The 22256-nt window shown below is 43.8% G+C and overlaps 2 protein-coding genes across 6 annotated transcripts in view; one reads left to right on the top strand and one right to left on the bottom strand.

The window, feature by feature from the left end:
- The window catches only part of METAP1D (methionyl aminopeptidase type 1D, mitochondrial), an 86222-nt gene extending 69732 nt beyond the window's left edge, over positions 1–16490 (bottom strand). For 3 of the 4 annotated variants that reach the window (XR_008791881.1, XR_008791882.1, XM_056110199.1), the window contains exon 1: positions 16301–16438. Coding sequence is in view for 2 of the 4 variants with exons in the window: in XM_056110199.1 (XP_055966174.1) it covers positions 16301–16340 (40 nt within the window). In the remaining 2 variants the exon portion in view is untranslated. Of the gene's footprint in view, positions 1–16300 lie in introns of all 4 variants that reach the window. The other variant, XM_056110201.1, reaches the window with a different exon arrangement.
- A 52-nt stretch (positions 16491–16542) lies between these two features.
- SLC25A12 (solute carrier family 25 member 12) overlaps positions 16543–22256 on the top strand; it is a 193422-nt gene continuing 187708 nt past the window's right edge. The window contains exon 1 of one of the 2 annotated variants that reach the window (XM_056110183.1): positions 16543–16662. In XM_056110183.1, the coding sequence (XP_055966158.1) occupies positions 16645–16662 (18 nt within the window). In that variant the 5' untranslated portion in view covers positions 16543–16644. The remainder of the gene's footprint in view (positions 16663–22256) is intronic. The other variant, XM_056110182.1, reaches the window with a different exon arrangement.

Raw genomic sequence — 22256 nt, 5'->3', positions numbered from 1 at the left:
TGCAGTTGACCCCAGTTCAATCCCCAACACCACATATGGTCTCCTGAGTACTACCAGGAGTGATCCCTGAGCACAGATTCAGGAGCGGCCCCTAAGTACTACCGGTGTGACCTGTCTACCCTCCCTCCAATACATAAAATTTTCCAAAAGTCAATTCTGTTGGAAAACTCTAGGCTGCAGTAACAAAACCTTCCAGTTTTCTCACTCTTCTCTCATAATATACTGTTCTTTGACATTGCTGTGAATTCTTAGAATTTCGTTCCCCCGTGCCTAATGCCTTTTCTCTTTTTGACTTCTAGATTATTTACTGTAATAAGATTAGGTTCAAATACAAATAAAAATACATAAGACACATGTCCTACAGGAACTCGGGCCTGAGATGAATTCTGGAATTCCTTAATTCAATCCCCTGCAATACCCCCCATTTTTCTAACTCTCTGGTTCTTCTAGTGCAGCCATCTGGAAAATTCCAATCAGTCCAACTACCTACCTTCACTCTTCACATACACAGGATGATGCCCATTTGGAGAAAATCACATAGTAGCAGTGAACGAAGCTTCCACAAATCTACTCTCTCTAATTTCACTTGGATCTCAACGCTGCTGGACAACTCTTCTATTATCCTCTGCCCATTTTTTCCCTCTTACTTCCCAATCCCCTAAATAAGTTTATTTCTAATTTCTATAGAAATATACAAAAAGGAACAGGAGTTATTGGAAGGTGAGGAGCTTCTTCACTTTTCTGAGTTCCCTTGGGGGGGGGAGGTGGCAGATGTATGAATATGAATATGCACCGATAATTTCCTCCAGTTTAAAGGGAGTGGGAGTCTAGTATCTGCATCTCTTCTTTCATGCTTTCCTCAGTCAGATGGGTACATCTGGTATATAATACAGCTCAGAGCAGCCATCTCCGACCCCACCCCCCATGGCTACTCCCTGGTTCTCAATCAACTTTCCAGCCACATTAGACCAGAAGGGCTTCCCCCTCTGCACTCTTGGACAAAGACCCTATCTGTTTCTGCATTTCTGGACTGCAAAGACCCTCCTCCTTGCACAGTATCATTCAACCCAACTGTTTTCCTCTGTGAAGGTGAAGACTCAATCTTACTGTTAAATATTTTTTTTTCCTTTTTGGGCCAAACCCACAATACTCCTGGCTCTTTACTCAGGAATTACTCCTGGCAATCCTCAGGGGATCCTATGGGATGCCGGAAATAGAACTCAGGTCAGGCACATGCAAGGCAAGAATGGCCCACCGTACTATGGCTCCAGCCCTCTGTTGCAATTATGATTTGTGTCTGAGTCCCTTCAAGGATTGCATTCATGGAGGGCAAGAACAGTGTAGCATAAAACCATACAGTGCTCATGACACATTCCCCACCACTTAGATTCCATTTGTATTTTCATGACTCAGTCAAATCTCTTCTCTCCCCATTAATTTGTGCATCAGTGCTATCTGCTCAGAGAATGAAAAGTAGTTGTTTCTTCCTAAAACTTACTGAAGTCTTTAGTGATCCAACTAATCAAGTTATTACCCTAGTTCATGTATATTTGTAATAAAATAATTCCTTAGTCCAAAATATTGAAATATTAAGTTAAATTTGCATTTTGAACTTTAGTAATCATGGCTAATCAAATTCCTCAAGGCCTTGGGGGCTGGAGCAATAGCACAGTGGGTAGGGCGTTTGCCTTGCATGCGGCCGACCCAGGTTCGATTCCCAGCATCCCATATGGTCCCCTGAGCCCTGCCAGGAGTGATTCCTGAGTGCATGAACCAGGAGTAACCCCTGTGCACCGCTGGGTGTGACCCAAAAAGAAAAAAAAAATTCCTCAAGGCCTGCTAAAGTTTTCCACTATGATTATGGTTTTATGAATTTTTATTTGTAATAATCCTTGTTTTATGTATGCCAATGCTATTTGATTCAGGGAGATTTACTGTTAGTGGCTTTATTTTAGCTATTTTTCATTCATCCAATCAATCTTCACTTAACACCTACTATACGCTAGGCATTGTTCTAGGTGCTTAGATACATCAAGAACAAAACAGGGCCAGAGCAATAGTACAGCGGGTACAGTGTTTGCTTTATATGAGACTGACCTGGGTTTGATCCTCAGTATCCCATATAGTCCCCTGAGGACTTCCAGGAGTAATTCCTGAGGGCAAAGCCAGGAGTAATCTTGCATCACCTGGTGTCACCCAAAAAGCAAAGGGGAAAAAAAAAACAAGAACAAAACAAAAATTCTTCTTGTGGAACTTACTGTTTTCCCAGTGGGAGAAACAGGCAACAGGCAACAAACAAATCTTCTAGTGTGCTAAAAAGTGTTAAGCGCCAGCTCGAGGATGTTTCAAGGACTTTGTCTTTTACTCTAAGTGATAAAGGTTTTGAGCAAAAGAATGACAGGATCTGACTGACCTTTGTTTGCGCACAGTCTGGCTGCTAAGCTGAGAACAGGAGAGCAGAAGGCAAAGCAGGGCCATGAGCGGCAGGTCACTGCAACCATGCAGGCAAGAGAAGATGGGCTGGGGCAGCAGAGATAATGTGGCAGAAAGGGCGTTGGCCTTGCATTCAGCCAACCCAGGTTTGATTCCTGGCATCCCATATGGTCCCCCAAGCCCAACCAGTGTGATTCCTGAGTGCAAAGCCAGGAGTAACCCGAGCACTCCCAGGTGTGGACTAAAAACAAAATTAAAAAAAGAAAAAAAGGGCTCAAGGCAGGGTGATGATAAAATTTCGTGTTTGTATTTGGGACTTTCTTTTTGTTGTTGTTTTGTTTTTTTGTCACTCTCAGTGGTGGTCAGATTTGTTAGTGCTCTGGGGTCACCAGGGCTACAACAGACAGCTCTGTGGGGAAGGGGCATGTGGGTATCAAACCCAGGGAATTGCACATAGAAGGCAATCTGTGTCACATTCTCAAATTTCCTAGGTATATCTTAAGGGTAGATCCAAGGAGGTTTTTATTTATTTATTTATTTATTTATTGGTTGTTGTTTTTACTGAATCACTGTGAGATACAGTTACAAAGCTTTCAAGACTGCATTTCTGTCATACAATGATCAAACACCCATCCCTCCACCAGTGTACATTTTTCACCACAAATGTCACCAGTATCCCTCCCTCCAACCTCACCCCACCCCCTGCCTTTACGGCAGGCATTTTCCTTTTTACACTCTCTCTACTTTTGGGCATTATGGTTGGTAATAAGGATACTGAGAGGCAATCATGTTTGGTCTTTTCCCTACTTTTCAGCACACATCTCACCATGAGCGATCCGTCCAAACATCATTGACTTAGTGTTCCCTTCTCTTCCCAACCGCCTTTTCCCCCAGCACATGAGGGAGGCTTTTTTTTTTCTGACAGACTGAAATCCAGTGAGAGGAAAAAGAACTCAAGATGGTTCAAAGGCTTATGGCTTGAGAAATTAACCAAACAAAATCACAATCAACTTGTTAAGAATGACTTTGGAGTGAAGCAAATTTTAGAGAAGAGACTGAAAGTTCAGATTTGGGGTTGTCCACACTTTGGTTTGAGATGCCCGGTAGGCATTTTAACAAGGCAGTTAAACATAAAATAAGAGAAAGGAACTGGTATGGAATCTAAGCCTAATGTTGCTTGGTGTCATCGATGGACAGATGAGATCACTGGGGAGAGTGAGTGGAAAGAGGGGGAAAAAAAAATCCATGAATCTCTTGTTGTGTTGGATGCTTTTTTTTTCTTTTTTCTTTTTGGGTCACACCCAGTGATGCACAGGGGTTACTCGTGGTTCAAACACTCAGGTATTAGTCCTGGTGGTGCTCAGGGGACCATATGGGATGCTGGGAATTAAATCCGGGTTGGCCGCGTGCAAGGCAAACACCCTACCCACTGTGCTATCATTCCAGCCCCGTGCTGGATGCTTTTTCCCTAAAATTTTGCCCAATTTTAATATTTCTACTTTGCCATTCTCATCAGCTATTTCTCTATGGACAATATCAACCCAGGGTTAACTCTGTAGCTCAGTTCTCCTGGAAATTTAGTAAATTTCCAGCCAGGATATTAACAATAACATGACTGCAGTGAGATGATCTTCATATAGACCAAGAATGAATGACAATTATCTGGTGAAAAGCCACACTCTGTAGTCCAAGGGAGTCAAGGGAGACATTTTGTCATTGCCTACATGTTCTTCCTCTCGCCGGCTCTTTAGATTTCCCACTGGAAATGAGTCAGAGCTGGTTATTAGATGTCATAGACTATTTCCGTAACTATGGCTGGACCACCACTTACCCGAAACTCAACAGTGTAAACAAATGAATAGTTTATTATACTCATGGGTTATTTGGATGATACATTAGGAAATGGATGCTTGGGTCCATTAGTTAAGACCGGAATGTTCGGGGGTGACTCAATGGCTGAAGACTCATTCACTGACCGAAGATTCATTCGTTCCCAAGCCTGGTGCCTGCAAAGGCATGATTCAAACACTAGCTCTTCCAAAGGGAGCATCTTTAAGCAGTCTCCCCCAGTGGCCTTCTTTCCTCAGCATTGTAGCCTGGGGTGGCTTACTCAGGTGCCTCATCAGCATGACTGGGGGACAATGATGGAGGCAGAACTTGCATCCCTTCTAATGACAGCTACAAAAAATGACATAGTGTTACCTCTTCCAGGCCCTTCCAGTTGAAGCAGTTACAAGACCATCTGGATATGAGGAAAGAGTATCCAGACCACACTTAGTGGGAAGAATGTCAAAGATTTTTTTGCTGTTCAATTTTAATATTCAGGCACTGTTGGCAGTGCTAAGCTACTCCCGGCTTGCTGTGTATGGGTTGCTCCTGGTGGCGCTCAGGGCTCAGAGGGACATGGAGCTGGAGAATGGAACCCAGGTCCTCAGCATGTAAAGCATGTGCTCCAGTCCTCAGAGCCATCTCTTCAGTCCTGAAAGGTATATATATTACAAATCACATCTTGGAGAAATTAATAAAAAGCCATGCAAGTGTTCTACCAGAAAAGTGCTCAATATAGACAAAATTTTGCACATATTTTGCACGAATTTATTCTCACTTTCCCTACTGCATTAAAGTAACAGTCAAGGATCCTTGAATCCTACCAAGAGGGAATCCATATGGTATGGGATATAGCTCAGTGTCAGAGCACTTGCCTTGCATGTAGGAGACTATGGGTTTCATCTCTTGCGTGGACCACCAAAACAACCCCCAAAATAAAACCAAGAGAAATCTTCTGACTTGAATTTTTTTTTGAGGGGAGGGGTACTGGTGGTGTTCAGGGTTTGCCCCTGGCTCTGTGCTCAGGAATCACTCATGGATATGCTCAGGGATCAAACCAGGTCTGCTATAGCTCCAGCCCTGATTGGGTATTTTTGTTTGTTTTTGTTTTATTTGGCCTAAAATGCTCAGGGCTTACTCCTGGCTCTGCACTCAATGGTCACTCCTGTCAGACTTTGGGGGACAATATGGAATGCTGGCGACGAAACACGAGTCAGCAGAATGCAAGGGAAAGTGGCCTACCCACTGGACTATCACTCTGGCCCCTGTTGATATTATTCTCTGTTAACAAATTCAGGCCAACATTATCCTTATCTCTTTTGGGAGTTGGGGTTGGGTCACACTGACAGTGCTGAGGGCTTACTCCTGGCTCTGTGCTCAGGAAGCACTGCGGGCACTGCTTTTGGGGGATCATATACAGTGCTGGGGAATGATCCAAGATGAATACTATCTATCCAGTCCATCATCTTTTGGCTTTGTTTTGTTTGGAGGGATTGTCCTGGTTCTGTGCTCAAGAATCACTCTTTGGTGAGGCTCGGAGGACCATATGTGGTGCCTTGATTCAAATTTGGATTGGTTGCATGCAAGGCTAGTGCCTTACCCACAGTACTATTTCTCTAGCACCTCATCTTTTTTTCCACCTTAACTGTAGAGCATTCATCACTAAAGATCTACATGTCAGCACCATGCTTTAAAACTTTGTAATTAGGGGGTATGGTGCCGCCAGCAGGTCAATCTGTACCTGTGAGGTGAGTGCATCAGCAGCCTCAAGGCGCCTTCAGACTTCCAGATACCCCAAAATTGCTGCTGTGCCTTTGGCCAGACCCCAAAAACTTGGGGCAAAGTTTACCAAGAAAGAAAACGGCCAAAAATTTGGTATGTGGGAAACACGCCCACAAACCACCTCCGGCTCAGCTATATAATTGGAGGCAAGGCCTCTTTGGTTCCTGATTGAACTGCTTAATGGCCATGATCCCAGAGACTCAGAAACGAATCTTGGAACCCAGCGGCTTTAGGTAGAAATGCGTCCAGTCACTGTAGTAGACTACCGGCGCTGGGCCAACCCAGGTAGGAATAGGTTTCGTGCCTTGGCCTGTTCCCCCTGGCGGCCCAGTGGCCGCCATCCTTCTGAGGCCACTGGATAGTCACATTTGGGCCCCCAGTGACAAGACACACAGGGCCCCACGGGATGGGGGTGGAGCCGGGCTTGTCCTCCCCACCCCAACGAGACCCCAAGTTATCGCCCACAAATGGCCTCTCTGGCTCCTGATCAAGCTGCTTAACGGCCATAATCCCAGAGACTCAGAAACAAATCTCAAAACCCAGTGGCTTTTGACAGAAATGCATCTGGACCCCACAGTACGTTACTGTTGTCAGGCGACCCCAGGGAAGAAAGGGTGTTGTCCCTCTGCCTGCTCCCTCTCGGCGGCTTGGTGGCCATCATCCTCCAGAGGTCATTGGATAGTCAGGCTTGGGCCTGCAGTGATGAAATTTGTTGGGCCTCACGGGATGGGGGGGGGGGGGAGCCAGGCCTGTCCTCTCCACCCCAACGAGACCCCAAGTCATCGCCCACAAACGGCCTCAATGGTTCCTCATCAAGCTGCTCAACAGCCTTGATCCCAGAGACTCAGAAACAAATCTCAAAACCCAGCGGCTTTTGGCAGAAATGCGTCCGGACCCCACAGTAGGTTACAGTCACCGGGCCACCCCAGGGGGGAAAGGGTGCTGTCCCTCCGCCTGTTTCCATCTGGCAGCTCTGTGGCCATCATCCTCCTGAGGCCACTGGACAGTCAGGCTTGGGCCCACAGTAACAAAACTTGTTGGGCCTCACGGGATGGGGTGGAGCCGGGCCTGTCCTCCCCACCCCAACGAGACCCCAACTCATCGCCCACGAACGGCCTCTCGGGCTCCTCATCAAACTGCTCAACAGCCATGATCCCAGAGACTCAGGAACAGATCTTGAAACCCAGTGGCTTTTGGCAGAAATCCCTCCAGATTTAAGTGTTAAAATTTCAGAATTTCAAAACCACATGGCCCTACTGCAGTCACGCGACATCATATGTTATTCATAACCAGCAATAGAACACAAATTGTCTATTGTTGCCTTTTCAGCAGATCTGAGTGTTGGGGTAAAATCTCAAATAATAATGGTGGGTCTGGTGTCAAAATATTGAATGTGATAAAGTAGAGAGAGAGTAATATGGAAATCATCTGCCCCACAGGTAGGGGGAGGGTGTGGGATGGGGACATAGTGGGGTTTTTGGTGGTGGAGAATGGGCACTGGTGAAGGTACGGGTGTTTCACTGTATGACCGAGACTTAGACCCAAAAGCTTTGTAACTGCTCTCATGGTGATTCAATAAATAAAATTATAAAAAATGAAAAAAAAAAGTAAGGTGGAGTTCATGCACAATTCAATCAGCTAATCAGTGGCTGAATAAATAGCAGTACTCCTACAAAAAAAAAAACTTTGTAATTGCAGGGGCTGGAGTGATAGCACAGCAGATAGGGCGTTTGCCTTGCATGCGGCCAACCCAGGTTCGATTCCCAGCATCCCATATGGTCCCCTGAGCACCGCCAGGAGTGATTCCTGAGTGCAAAGCCAGGAATAACCCCTGTGCATTACCGGGTGTGATCCCCGCCCCCCCCCCCCCAAAATTTTGTAATTTCAATGGGAAATTGGAACTATCCGTATTACAGAAAGCTTTTTTTTTTTTTTTTTTGCTTTTTTGGTGTCCTGAATGCAGGACATTTTCCTATAAAAGCTATACAAGACAGTAAGGAACTCAGGTAAGTTGATGAAAGTTTGAAGTACTTAATTCATTATGGAAAATAGCTTTTTATCTAGGTGAAGTTTAAATTTTACAAAACTACTTACGTAACAAAATTCTTTAAGAAAGGCCAATGGCCTTAAGAGTCAAAAACAGGGGGCCAGAGAGATAGTACAGTGGATAAAGCATTTGCTGTGCATGTGGCCGACCCAGGTTCTACCATGGCATCCCATATGATACCCTGAGCACTGCCAGGAGTGACTCCTGAGTAAGGAGCCAGGAGTAACTCCTAAGCATCGCCGGGTGTTGCCCCAAAAAACAAAACAAAAAATAGGGCATGACCTGGGGTTGAAGAGATAGTACAGCAGGTAGGGCACTTGCCTTGCTGACCAGGGTTTGAACCCCGGTATCCCATATGGTCCCCTGAGCCTACCAGGAGTGATTCCTGAGTGCAAAGCCAGGGTAAGCCCTGAGCTCTGCTGGGTGTGGCCCTCAAACAAAAACAAAACAAAACATAAAAGGGCCTAAGGATGACTCAGAGGCTAAAAGAATTATAATAGTGAGTCCATGAGTGTGATCCCCTGTGTTACCCACGTGTGCAAGCGTAATCCCACTCCTCTGCTGTCTGAAACTCCCGTTTTCATAACAAAGTGCGTCACTCCAGAGCACATGAGCCAACTGTACGGAAGCACCACGGCTAAGGTGTGTGGCCCTAGAAAACACAGAAATAAGGGGAACCACCCCCAGGGAGCACGTGGAGAGATACTGAAGCTCAAGTGCAGGGCCCTCAGAGAGCACCGGTGCCTATAACTAGGCATCCAGTCAGCACATCACAAACTCAAAGCGAAATGAAGGGGAACTGGTATAGGAAGGGTCACAAACACAGTTATAAATATTGTTTGTATTTGTTAAAGGAAAAAAGGAGAATAAGTCATAAGACAAATTATAAAGATATCCGTCTTCAATTACTGGGATCGGCATACATAAGTTATTTCCGTTTGCTATTCTTGGCTCATGGAAATTGTGAAGCTGTTCCCTTCCTATATTAAATTTAAATGGGAATTTGGTTTGTTGTAAAGGATATGGAGTAAAAGACGTTTTCCTCCCAAGTCAGGTTCCATTAAAATATTCAGTGCCATCTGTATTTATTTACATTTTTTTAAATATAGAAAGAGTTTATCACCTTGGATAATAAAAATGCTATCTACTCAGTGTATAAAATTCAAACACATCAAGCATACATAATAGAAAATAAAGATTGGTCCAATCTCACCATCTGGAAATAACAGCTACACACATTTGAGTGAACATCATTCTAGATGTATGTTTAGACATGCACACAAAGAGGATATGTAATTTTACATGAGGGACACACTATTCTACTCCCTGCCCGTTTTCCTCACTCGGTGTCAATGACTAAGTCTACAGCATATCTCCACCATCTTTTTTGGTAAAAAATAAAGACCATGCCTGGCAGTGCTTAGAGGCCACCAGGGCTACATATAAGAATGCTTAGGAGCAAAGGGCATGTGGGATCAGACTCAGAAGGGCTTTGCACATATGCTTACATTCTTATTCATGCATCTTTGTACTCATCCTATTGAATGATTAAATTCTCCATGACAGAATTATCAGGCAAATGTTTGTACACCTTCTACCTTGGTCATGAGCCTTTTGGAAAAGCCAAACTAAATGCTCACACACGGACTGTGCCTTCCTTAGAATCTGGGCTGGACTTGCCAACAGTCTGCTCCTACTCCTCCCACCAGCTCTGGGTCCCTTTCCCCAGAGGCTGTGGACTGAGAGCAGGAGAGTGGCTGTGTGCAGGGTTACTTCCCTAGGTTTCCTTCCTCTCTCCTACAGCTAACAAGCATTTCTCTTCTTTCCTTCTCCAGTCAATCTCATTTTCCCAATTACCTTTAGTTCATCTGACTCACAATTCAAATTACATGGAATAAAATTCTCATTGTTATAAAAAATATATACATAGTACACAAAACTGCCTTAAATCATTCTTAGAGGCAGAGGGAATATGAGAAAGAGAAGGAGGAGGGGGAAAGAGAATATAAGAAAGCAGGAGGAAGAAGAGAGGAAGGAGGGAGGAAGGAGTAAACTTAATATTCTGACAAAAAAATTCGCATTTTGAGAAAAATTCTTCTTTAGGTCTACCATATAACTTTTATGCACTAATGTTTCAATAGGAGGGCACACTCTAAAGACTTTTCTTCCAGATAAGAAACGCACATTTTCAGGCTGGAGAGAATACAGAGTAAGGGCTGACCCTTGCATGCACTGACCCTGTTTAGATCTCTGGCACAGTATGTGGTCTCCAGAGCACCATCTGAAGTTATCCCTGAGCACAGGGCCTGGAGTAAGCCCCTGAGTACTGCTGGGTGTGGCCCCCAAACAAGCAAACCAAAAAAGAACTACAAATTTGCACTGTGCAGGTGCTACAGGTTTGGGGAGACAGATCCCTGCCTGCAAGAAACTAAAATCCCTACCTGTAAGAAACTCCCATTCTCATGGGGGAGAGAAGTGTAGCACTCACCCCTTTTTTGGTGTTAGTGGTATGGAAGCATCCAGCTATGTTTGGGGATTACTCATGACTGTGCTCAGGGATCACTCCTGACAAACTTAGGAGACTATATGGGGATCTGGAGATTGAACTTGGGCCAGAAGCATGCAAGGCAAGTACCTTGCCCCCTACACTATCTTTCCAGCCTTCCCAAGATACTTTTGAGAAGAGTACCCATACTCTGGCACAGGGTGAGACGTAGGAGAAAGAAATATTCTATGAGCAGAGTATATTGGCTTGGCCTTGAAGGATGACTGGGTTGACGAGGTGAAGGGACATTGCCATCAGAGCAGTTATGGAAGATACATGATAAATGTTAGCAGAGACATGAGACATGAAGATAGGGAATAGCAGATGAAACCTTTCAGCACACAGCGGCCAGATCTAGAGATTATCCTTTCATGTGAAGGGATTCTGACTTTATCTCGGCAGTAAAGAGAAACTGAAGGTTTATCATTGAATTTTTATTTTTATTTTATTATTTTTTTGCGGTCACACTTGGTGATGCACAGGGGTTACTCCTGCCTCTGCACTCAGGATTCACTCCTAGCAGTGCTCGGGGAACCATAAGGGATGCTGGGGATCAAACCCAGGTTGGCCACGTGCAAGGCAAACGCCCTATCTGCTGTACCGTAGCTCCAGTCCCTGAAGGTTTATCATTAAGGAAATATCATAATCCAATCTGAATGTTCTTTCAGTTTTTCCTTGGGGTGCCACTTCCCGCAGTGCTCAAGGACTACTCCTGGTGGTGCTCAGGAACCATGCAGTGCTCCCATATCCAAAGCATGCACTCCAGTCCTTTTGAACCATCTCCCTGATCTCAGATCTGAATTTTATGAAAAGATAACTCTGGACGTAGGAAAAAAAGATTAATTGAAAAGAATGACGCTATCTAGTTTAAGAATGGTGAAGGTTCGTACATGGACCAGAACTGGAGGCATTCCAAAAAATGGCATTTTACAACCCACTCGCCATAGAAATTAAATGGTTTTCCTTAGGGTCTAACTAAATGGCGATACTATTACTAGAAATAGAATATATAGGCAGAGGAAGTGAAGAGGTGCAGAAATGTACTTATTTCTATATCAGCTCTGTAATGCTTTAGGGCCCTGTGACTTTACCTCAGAATGCCTAAAAGAGACTTGGCCTTGAGGCCAGGGGCTCAGTTTCAGTGGATAATTAAAACAAAATAAAACAAAACCCATATAGCTTTAACTATCACTGATAGGCAACTTTGAAAAAAAAAAGAAAAAGGGAAAAGGGCTTCTGAAAGGATCTTGGGGAGCGCTACTATTTAGAAACCTTACAAAAGAAAAGCTAGTGAAAGTCTGGGACAATCAGAGACAGGAGGCAAGACAGAAGAGACTGAGTCATAAAAGGTACAAGAGTACAAAGGGAAAACTGCCCCCTCACTTCCCCAACCCTTCACAAACTTATTGAGCACAGGAAAGAGCTTATCTAATGGCTCTTTCCAAATTCATCTACAATGTCTTAGCTATAATAGAAGAGATTGATTCCTTGTTGTTTTGTTTTGAACCAATGAAGCCAGTGATTCAATTACTGGCCTGAGGACTTGGTGCAGTTCAAGGCCCTGTGGGACCCAGTGATGTCTTGGATCCAAGCTGGGGTCTGGTCTCATACAAGGCAGGCACCTTAAACCCTGAACTAGCCCTCCTCCACTGGACAGAACAACTCTTTTTTTTCCCTTTTTTTTCTTTTTGGGTCACACCCAGCATTACACAGGGATTACTCCTGACCCATAAACTCAGGAGTTACTCCTGGGGTGCTTGGGGACCATATGGGATGTTGGGAATCGAACTTGGGTTGACCACATGCAAGGCAAACATCCTACCCACTGTGTTATTGCTCCAGCTCCCAGAACAACTATTAATGGCCTCTAAGATAAAATTTAAATAATTTAACTTTGACCCAGGCACTGTACTCTTGAAAACAGACAAGACTGTTGGGGATGGGGGGGGGACTGTTGGAATTATGTACACAAGAAACCATTATTAATAGTATTGTAAACCACAGAATCTCAATCAATAAAAAAAAATATTCAAAAAATTGTATATCTACAACTGAACCTCATGGTGTTTCACTAATAATAAAAAAAATTTAAAAAAATTTAAAAACCTTAAACATGGGATTGGAGAGACAGTCCAGCAGATAAGGAGCTGGCAGTGCTGCATGTACCCACCCCCAAATTCAATCCTCGGCATCCCATATGGTCCCCAGAGCACTGCAAAGACTGATTCCTGAATGCAGAGTCAGAAGTAACCCCTGAGTGTCACTGTGTCTGACCCCTCCCAAAAACCCACAAAAAACTTTAAACATATAATAAACTTGATCTAATTTAGAAAGAAAGAAAGAAAGAAAGAAAGAAAGAAAGAAAGAAAGAAAAGACAGTTCCTATTTGGGGGCTGGAGAGACAATAAAGCAAGTAAGGAAATTAAAGAAAGAAAGAAAGAAAGAAAGAAAGAAAGAAAGAAAGAAAGAAAGAAAGGAAAAGACAGTTCCTATTTGGGGGCTGGAGAGACAATAAAGCAAGTAAGGAAATTGTCTTGCACATGGCCAACCAGGTTTAATTCCCAGCCCTTTATATGGTCTCTCAAACCTACCAGAAATGATTCCTGAGCACAGAGCCAGGAATAAACCCTGAGCATAGCTGGGTGTGGTCCAGAAACAAAATTAAACAAAAAGATAGTTCTAGTTCAACAGGAACAGGAGTCTGTTAGTTAAGAGAGATGAAGAGAGGCAGCTGTAAGCTATAAATAGGGTACAGTGTGACGAAAAGAGTCACAAGAACCACTGTGTCCTTCCTAAAAAGTTAAAAGGGTCAGAGATGTGGCTAAGAGTGGGAGAGCATATGCCTTGCATGTGTAAGGCCTGGCTTTGATCCTGCCACCACAAAGCTTCTCAGCATTGCTGAGAGTGGCCCTGATGAACCCTGAGTATGCTGGATGAGGTCCCTCAAACAATCAACAATTTAAAAATGCCTTTATAAAAATAAATATTCCAGACAGAAAAGATTCACATAGATGCTGATAATAAAACCTGGAACTTAAAAGTTTTAGAGTGGAGGATGGAATAATATCATTTGTATGAGCAAAACAGAGGAAGAAAGCTGAACTTTTATGACTTTATTCTTTGTCTATCCCCATGCAAAGGAGGTGATGCAGGATAACCTATCTACTGTCCTAAAACTAATTAGTGATAGTTCTTAAGCGCTCTCGTCCTGGAGCCGGAGCAATAGTACCACAGGTGGGGTGTGTGCCTTATGCGTGGCCAACCCAGGTTCGATCCCTGATACCCTCTAAGGTCCTCAAGTCAGCCAGGAGTGATCCCTGAGCACAGAACCAGGTGTAAGTCATGAACAATGTCAGACATGCCCGCCAACCCCCATTCCCTTGCTGGGGAGGAAAACTCCCAAGGAACGGAAAAAGAAAAGATTAATGATGTCTATTAATGATGTCTCTAAAATCTGCAAAGAAATCACATATGTGTATAAGTGTACTCATATGTGTATTATTATGTGTGTTGTCTCTTTCTCTACATGTTTTTGGGTCACAGCTGGTGGTGTTCAGGGCTTACTCCTGACTCTGCACTCAGGAACACTCCTGGTGGGCTTGGGGGACCATACGGGGTGGCAGGAATTGAATCCTGGTCTGCCGTGTCCAAAACAAGCACCCTATCCATTGTGCTATCACTCTGGTCCCGATATGACATGTTTTCTTGTCAAAAATAGAAACAGAAAACTACCTTGACAAGTAAATAGTCTGGACTGTAGTTCAGATCTTAAGAGATGTCAGTCCATACTCTTTTTCAACTCTCTTTTGGCCTCTACTCTTCCATTTAAGTATCCTGACACTGCTGATCTCACCTCAGATCTTCCTATGGCTCCTTCTCCAGTAACACAGAAATTCTGAGGTCTATCTGCTTATTGTTCACCAAACTCCGTCTCTTAAAAACTTCTCTCTCAACACACACAATATACACATGATAATCGCCTTTGAATTCTGCATACTTACTTTCTACAGAGAATCATGCCAAACAGTCAAAAGAAATGAACCTTTAAAAAAAATGAGTCATTGCTTAAATACCTATATGCCTCTTACTATTTGTGTGATCTCTGTCATTAAACTTAACTTCTCTGCCTCACTTTTCTTACCTACAAACATGGAATCATGCCTAACTTGTTGGGTTTTTGAAAGTTGCTGGCATATGTAAGACACTTATCAGAGTATCACATACTTAAAAGGCATTTAATAAGCAATAAATATTGACTATGAAAAATATTACCTCCTCAGAGGATTATGGTTGCTACATGTCTGACACCTAAGTAAGCCTCTCAAAATATTTGTTCACCTCTTTCCTTATCATGGAACACCTTCCTCGTTCTTTACAACAAAGATTCAAGAACTACTTCAGCACTAACAATGACTTCTCTAAGTTGCAAAAGTATTTTATGTTTACTAAAACCACACACCTTTTAGCAAGAATAGCACTTACTGAGGGCTACCTACACGTAAATTCTCTACTTCACTTCAAGTCACTTGGAGAATACAATCATATTATTTATACCAGTCCCCTAAGATGTGCTGCATCATGCCAAGAGATAAAACACAGTCCAGTCACCATCTCTGTGGCAACTGGGTGGGTATGGAGGCACATCTCAGAGGATACAGGTTCCTCACTCTGTGGCGGAATAGATAAACTTGCTACAATATATATGCATCTGAAGTGGGGCAAGAAACATGCGACAATGTCCCTTAAAAGTCAGGAAGGGGCTGGGGTGTATATACTACATTGGCTAAGGTGTTGGCCTTGCACATGGTCAACATGGGTTCAAACCCTGGTACCACCTATGGATTTTTTTTTAACTTTTATAACATCAAGATTAATTTTTTCGCTGACTTATAGTTGGTTTGCAGTATTATAGAATTGGGGACTTAGCTTTCTACCTCAATGTTTCTAGTCATCATCATTCCCACCATTCAAGTTCCATTTCTATCCTCCCACCAAGAAGACTGCTTTGCCCAGACCCTCCCTCTGCTAGTCACTCTAGTTTCACGGAGTCTATGAGTTAGTTCTGTGTCTCTTGCCAGTGTGTTTTATTAATTTACACTCCAGATAGAAGTGAAACTACCTGATAACTATTCTTCACTTCTTTCACTTAGCATAGCAACCTTAATTTCCATTAATTTTTATGCCAATAGCCATAGTTTTATTTTCTAGTGGTTGTATTCCATTGAATAGATAAAACACATCTTTATTTACCTGTCCATAGGCATTTGGGGTCTATTAGATATTTAGACGGATTCCACAGATTCCATATTTTTACAATTGTGAATAAAGCTTCCATCCACCTATGGTTTTCCCCAGACAGCCAGGAGTGACCCCCCCGTGCACAACTCCCGGAGTAAGCCCTGAGCACCGCCGGGTGTGACCCAAAGACCACCACCAACAACAACAATCACAACCACAACCATAGTCGACTGCAAACACAGAGCGTGCACAAATGTCTATTCCGCGGCGTCTGAACGATCCCCGAGCGTGCCGGGGTGTGTTTGCACGACTGGAGGTACCCTCGAGTGCGCCGAGAGGCGTGAGAGCGGAAGCACAGCCCACCAAACTCCGGCGCGGGGGAGCGAGCGGCGCGGCGAACCCCCCTGGGCCGTCCTCCAGGTGCTTACCTCTGAGGACGAGCAGGTGGACGCCGCTGGGCGCCGCCATGTTGGCGCAGGTCACGTGGTCGCCACCCCGCCCGCGCCGTCCCTGAGCCGCAGGCGGGCGGAAGCCCCGGAGGCGGCCGGGGCGGCCCGCGGCGAGCGCGCGTGCGCGCGGGGGCGCTGACTGCGGGAGCCGCGGCGGCCGAGCGGCTCCGGCACCCGGGGCTGGCAGGGCACTGTCCTCCCTCCCTTCCTCTCTCCCTCCCTCTCTCCCTGCCTCGGCCAGCCGGGCCAGCTGGGGCCGCGAGACACCGGCTCCGAGCCGCGGTGCGCGCGCCAGCCCTCCGGCGTCCCCGCGCCCCGTTGGGATGGAAGAAGTCGGCCAGGTAAGTGTGGCATCCACTCTTTGCAGCATCGACCAACATTTTGGTGCATGGACACGTCCAGCTGGGAGGAAAATAAAAATAAATAAATAAATAAAGCACGATCTAGCGTTTACACGTAGCACTTTGCATCGCCTGCCACTTCGTGATTCCCCCGCCGCGATTCGGCGGGAAGGAAGGTAGAATCGAGTTCCCAGTCACTAGGTGCCCCCTTCGCTGTCCCAGAGTCTCTATTACTCGGCAGAGACTCCAGACGAGGCTGAGTCTGTGTGCAGCCGCAAGATCGGTTCCAGGTACTCCAGTGAGGGTGTTGGGGGCGGGAGGTGCGGGGGAGACTTCTCTTTCCCCAAGGACAGCTCCTGCCGGGCGCTACTGAGTAGAGTCTGAATCCTAAATAAGACGTTTAAGAATGAGAGGATGACGTCTGCTCTTTGCGCTGCCAAAAGATGAAGCGGACCGAAGGGCCAAGTAGGAGCCAAGGGAGTCTGATGTATCCCTCCAATGACTTCTTTATCAGATCTCCTGTTCCTTTTATCTGCGTTCCGGGACAGATTTTCATCCTGCCATGGACCAGCCATTATTCATCATGGTGCCCTGGTTTCTGACCCAAAAAAAAAACCAAAAACCCAACGAGATGCGTAAAGGAATGTTTGGTGAAGGAACTGAACCAGTCCACTGGTTCTACACGGAACCAGTCGAACCAAGGATGTAACACTTTCCCAGACTTTAAATGCAGTGAAGTCTATGTGTGAATGTGTGTGATTAAATTTTTAAAAATTAATCCAAGTGCATAATGACAAATCCATGCAATTTAGAAATAAGTAAAAGGAAAAGAGCCCAGTTCCCTTCCTCAGTCTACTCACTATAGCCTCACTCCCCAGCCTTCCTGTGCCTCTTTCCTTGCCTTTGATGTGCAAACAGGTGTAAAGATTTTAAATGGAATTACATACTTACTGATAGAAAAACTTGCTTTTTGCATTGATGTTTCTGATTAATGCATCAGTTCATTAGGTTTCATGACTGCAGAGTCTTGATATTTTTGCTTTTAACGAGAAGGAATTGGAAAACTAATTTTGGATGCTTTGTGGTCACCTTCAATAATATAGAAATGATGTTTTCCCTTAGGTAGATAAGATACCCAAGGGCCAGAATAAAAAGAACTCACAACATTTACTTCCACCTCACCTTTTTCAAGCTGACACCCAGTCTCTCTCTCTCTCTCTCTCTCTCTCTCTCTCTCTCTCTCTCTCTCTCTCTCCCTCCCCCCCTTTCTCCCTCCTCCCTCCACACACCCCCCTTTCAGAGGTGCTCACAGCTTCCTTCTAGCTCTGTGGTTACAACCTGGGGGAATCATATGGGGTGTCACAGTCAGGTCAAACTCAGGTCAGCTACATGCTAGGCAAGCCCCCAGCCCACTATACTCTCACTTTTTATACCCTCACCCCTCACTCCACCACTGCAACTAGCTTCGGTTTTAGAAAGTTTTTCAGTGTAGTGACTCTACCCTCTTTGTAACTGGAGACAAAAATCTAAGTGAACTAAAAGAACCTGAGAATTTAAAATCTTAGGAAGAATGCAGAGAAAGAAACCTAGATATCCCTGGCAAAATGTCAGAGGATGCTAGCCTGATTTCAGAAGAATCTGATACAGAGCACATGTTCATATGATTTAGCTCAGCCAACCCTTGGGAAACAAATGCACAGTTCAGTTTCCTAACAACTGGAAGAAACAGATAAGGAGAACTCTGGTAGCCCTTCCATAATGGAATCCTTAGAAGAATCCCCAATAAGTTCAGCATAAAATGTGGATGGCTAGGATGAGCTAGAACCTAAACTGACAAAAACTTACACAGGAGAGAGCTCAGCTGATGCTTGATTTTCCTTCTTTCATATCACATTCTCCTGACATTAAAGGGGTAAAAGCGACCAGGGTATATCTTCCAAAATGATCAATGAATGAGATATACCTCTACTGACCTTCAAGATAAAAGGGCTAGACCACTGCCATATTAAATTCCTGGCTCTTGGGCTGGAGCGATAGTACAGTGGGTAGGGAGTTTGCCTTGCACATGGCAGACCCGGGTTCAATCCCCGACATCCCATATGGTCCCCCAAACATGGCCAAGAGTAATTTCTAAGTGCAGAGCCAGGAGTAAAGGAGCAACCCCTGAGCATCACTGGGTGTGACCCAAAAAGAAAAAAAAAATTCCTGGCTCTTTTAACCTTCCGTGATTCTGAGCATTGAGGGCATCTGAGCACTTTCATTTAAATGAGTAACTGCTATGAGTCACCTCTCTACTCTGTTTCTGCCCATTATCCTACCTGTGAAATGCAGGATAATTATATTGTGGCACTTCACTGACTTGAGTTCCTGTCTCTCAGATTTTGTACTTGGCATTCTTTCCTCCCCCCACCTTGGTTGTTTTGAGGCCATACCTGGCAGTGTAGCAGAGGGGAGAAGTGGGCTTACTCCTGGCTCTGTGCTCCCAGGTCACTCCTGGTGAGACAAGTGCCTTACCCTCAGTGTTAGCTCTCCAATACATATTTACATTTGTTAAATCAAATAAGATTCTTTTCAGGAACTCAGAATATTGGCTGAATTTTTACATACAATAGGGCTCTGTCTAGCTGACTGGATGCCTTTGAAGTTAGGGTGCGGCCTCTAAGGATTACACAGACTAGCGGAATATTTCTAGGGTACTCTTTCAGCATACTTGATGGCATAATGCCATGCTTCCTTGCCAGTCATTTGAAACAAGAATAGAAATATTACTGAGCATTTTGAGGGAGGCCCAAGAGAAAAATGTGTAAGTATTCTGTTTTTTAAGTAAAAGTTTCCATTTGTCTGATATAATCCTCTGATCATATAACTCCTATGCAATTGAAACATTAAGACCATCCTTTTTTATTTATTTTTTTATTATTGTTTTAAAATTCTAACTAATTAATTAATTTGATGAATCACAGTGAGATACAGTTACAGACTTACAAACTTTCATGCTTACGTTTCAGTCAAACAGTGATCGAGTACCCATGCCTCCAAAGACCATCCTCTTTTAAAGTTTAAAGTTTGTACATATTCTATAACATTAGTACTTTTAAGAAACATATGCCATCAGATAGCTCACTATTCAGTAAGAATCTCCCTTAGTTTTAGGAATCATGCTTGTCACATACTACATCGTATCTAGTCTCCAAGACTTTTTACTAAGAATTTGTCAAAAAGTTAGTCTCTGATCTATAAGATCCTAAACCTTGAGATTTTGAATGTTTAGATTATTGTGAAATAATTTCAAGGACATGAACTTACTTCCCAGATGTTTTTTTCTTCTGGAATGGACTAATCTTTGTTTTTGAAAATAGCCCATTGCAAGAATATTCTATTTCCTTAAGCTTTGTGATCTATTGTGTCTTTTGAAAACAAAGTAAGGAAAAGTTTTGTTTTTTCCCCCCTGTACAATAAGAATGAATTTAAGAACATGTTCTGTTGTCACAATTACAACAAAAAGCAGCATCAATATTTATGCATCATGTTCTTTTAAACTGTTATTTTCATGAGCTAGCAAATATTCTAATTATGTAGTTTTGGTGTGTGTTTTTTAAAAATCAGTACAATCCAAATGTTGTTACAGGTACATTAACAAGTCACACTCCTTTCTAACAAGGTCACCCTACCTGAGATCCCCTGCCTTGAACTCTTAAAAACTTCAGAAATCTACAGCCGTTGATAGGCTTAATCCCATTAGGCTCAACAAACAGCATCCTCCTGAGCTATATATCAGGGTAAACTGAGTAGAAGAAAACCAGGTGGGGCTCATTAAGGCAAGACCAAATGACTGTCCTGTGGTTATTGTTGGTCTGTCCAGCATTCATTGCAAGCAGATTCAACCCCTTGCAATTGAACCTATATCATGGGAGATGGTAGTCAGTGAGGATGTTCAACATAATGGCCTGCCCTCTCTTGGGGCAGTGGTCCACCTGGAGTGGTGGCAGGGGTCAGATTTAGGGAAGGGATGATGTGGACCCAGATCCAATTCACTTGTGGATCAGAATGCCTGGCAACACTGCTCAGAGGTACTTCTGGAATTGTAAGTTTGAGGGAGATGGTGTTCCTGTCCTCTTAGCTGGATTAAGGCAGAAATGTGCATGTGCTCCTGGGCACCCTAAATTAAAATGTACATCATTGTGGATGTGAGCTAGCCTCAAATTAGTCATCCCTGAAAAAAGTAGCGCTTGTTTGTATGCATCTCAAAAATGAGAATTCCATTCACAAAAAGGAATGCAAAAAGTTTCCAGTAAAATTTAGCAATCAACCAGCTAATCAGTAAAGACTTAAGTGCCTACTCTAAAGGCCAAGGAGACATGCTATTTTTGTTCTTATTAAAGTAATTAAAAAATAGAGACTCGCATGCTCACAGAATTGTCTGAAAAGAAAGACCACATTTTACCTTTGAAGCCATAAGCCCCATGGAGAAATAGCAGGTGTGAAGTCTGGCTCACAGATTCTGGCCATTCCTGGATTCCAAGAACTCAGGAAAATGCTGAATATAAGTTCCCAGGAAATTGCACCCATTTATTCTCTTTCAGTGCCTAGCAAGATTTGAAGGTAAGAGGAGAAAATCAAACTTCATATAGCGCAGAGTTGGGTAAGTCAGGCTTGCAGACTGTATAATGCCTGCAAATTCGTGGGGCCTGGTCCTGGTGTGAGTTGACAAGTAGATGCTTCTCATTGGCTGTTTGAGCTTATCTACCTGGGCAGTGTAGCCACTAATGTAAAAATCCTTGGCAGAAAAAGTCTTCCCATCCTTACCTGAATGTCTCTGATACACACTTTGAAGGGAAAAAGAGGGAAGAAAAATGTTCTTAATCTCCTGGATGGAATTTTAATTTGGAATATAAAAAAACTTCTTTTTATGCATGCATACAATATGTACTTGCTCCTTAAAAACATTTTTAGAACACACAGAAATGCATTATGTGAAATGCAGGTCTCCCAGGAAAGCCTTCTTTACAGGTAACCACTGAAGTTGTATATTCATCCAGACTTTTTTCTAAGCATATACCTTTCGCTGGACATTTGAAAGGAAGGTAGCTAATTTTTTCCATGCCAATCACATGTCTGTGTGCAAAAAAAGAGAAGAGATGATAGGCACATCACATGCAAAAGGCAGAAATGCATGACATTTTTGTCCTTTTTGCCATCTTTTCCTTTTGCCTTCACTTCACATGCTTTTCTTCTTCCCATTTTCTTCCTCTGTAAGATCTGTTTGTTTTTTCCTTTCCCTTCTGGAAGTAATGGTATTCCAGTTTACTTTCTCCTGTAGGGTTTTTGTTTTGTTTTGTTTTGCTTTTGTTTTTTGCTTATTCTTTTGCTCAATTTATGATACTGGGCTTGCGGCGTTATCTTAGTGCACCTAAATAAGTATTTATGGTCCTGTGTGATTGTATGAGACAAGTTCACATTAAGATCATTGGGGGGGGGGGGGGGCGCTGGAGTGATAGCACAGCGGGTAGGGCGTTTGCCTTGCATGCGGCCGACCCAGGTTCGATTCCCAGCATCCCACGTGGTTCCCCGAGCACCGCCAGTAGTGATTCCAG

Source organism: Sorex fumeus, unplaced genomic scaffold, assembly GCF_029834395.1.
Source record: "Sorex fumeus unplaced genomic scaffold, SorFum_2.1 ptg000009l, whole genome shotgun sequence".
Classification (NCBI taxonomy): domain Eukaryota; kingdom Metazoa; phylum Chordata; class Mammalia; order Eulipotyphla; family Soricidae; genus Sorex; species Sorex fumeus.
The sequence above is the reverse complement of the archived record's forward strand: the minus strand, read 5'-3'. Positions and strand labels throughout refer to the sequence as shown.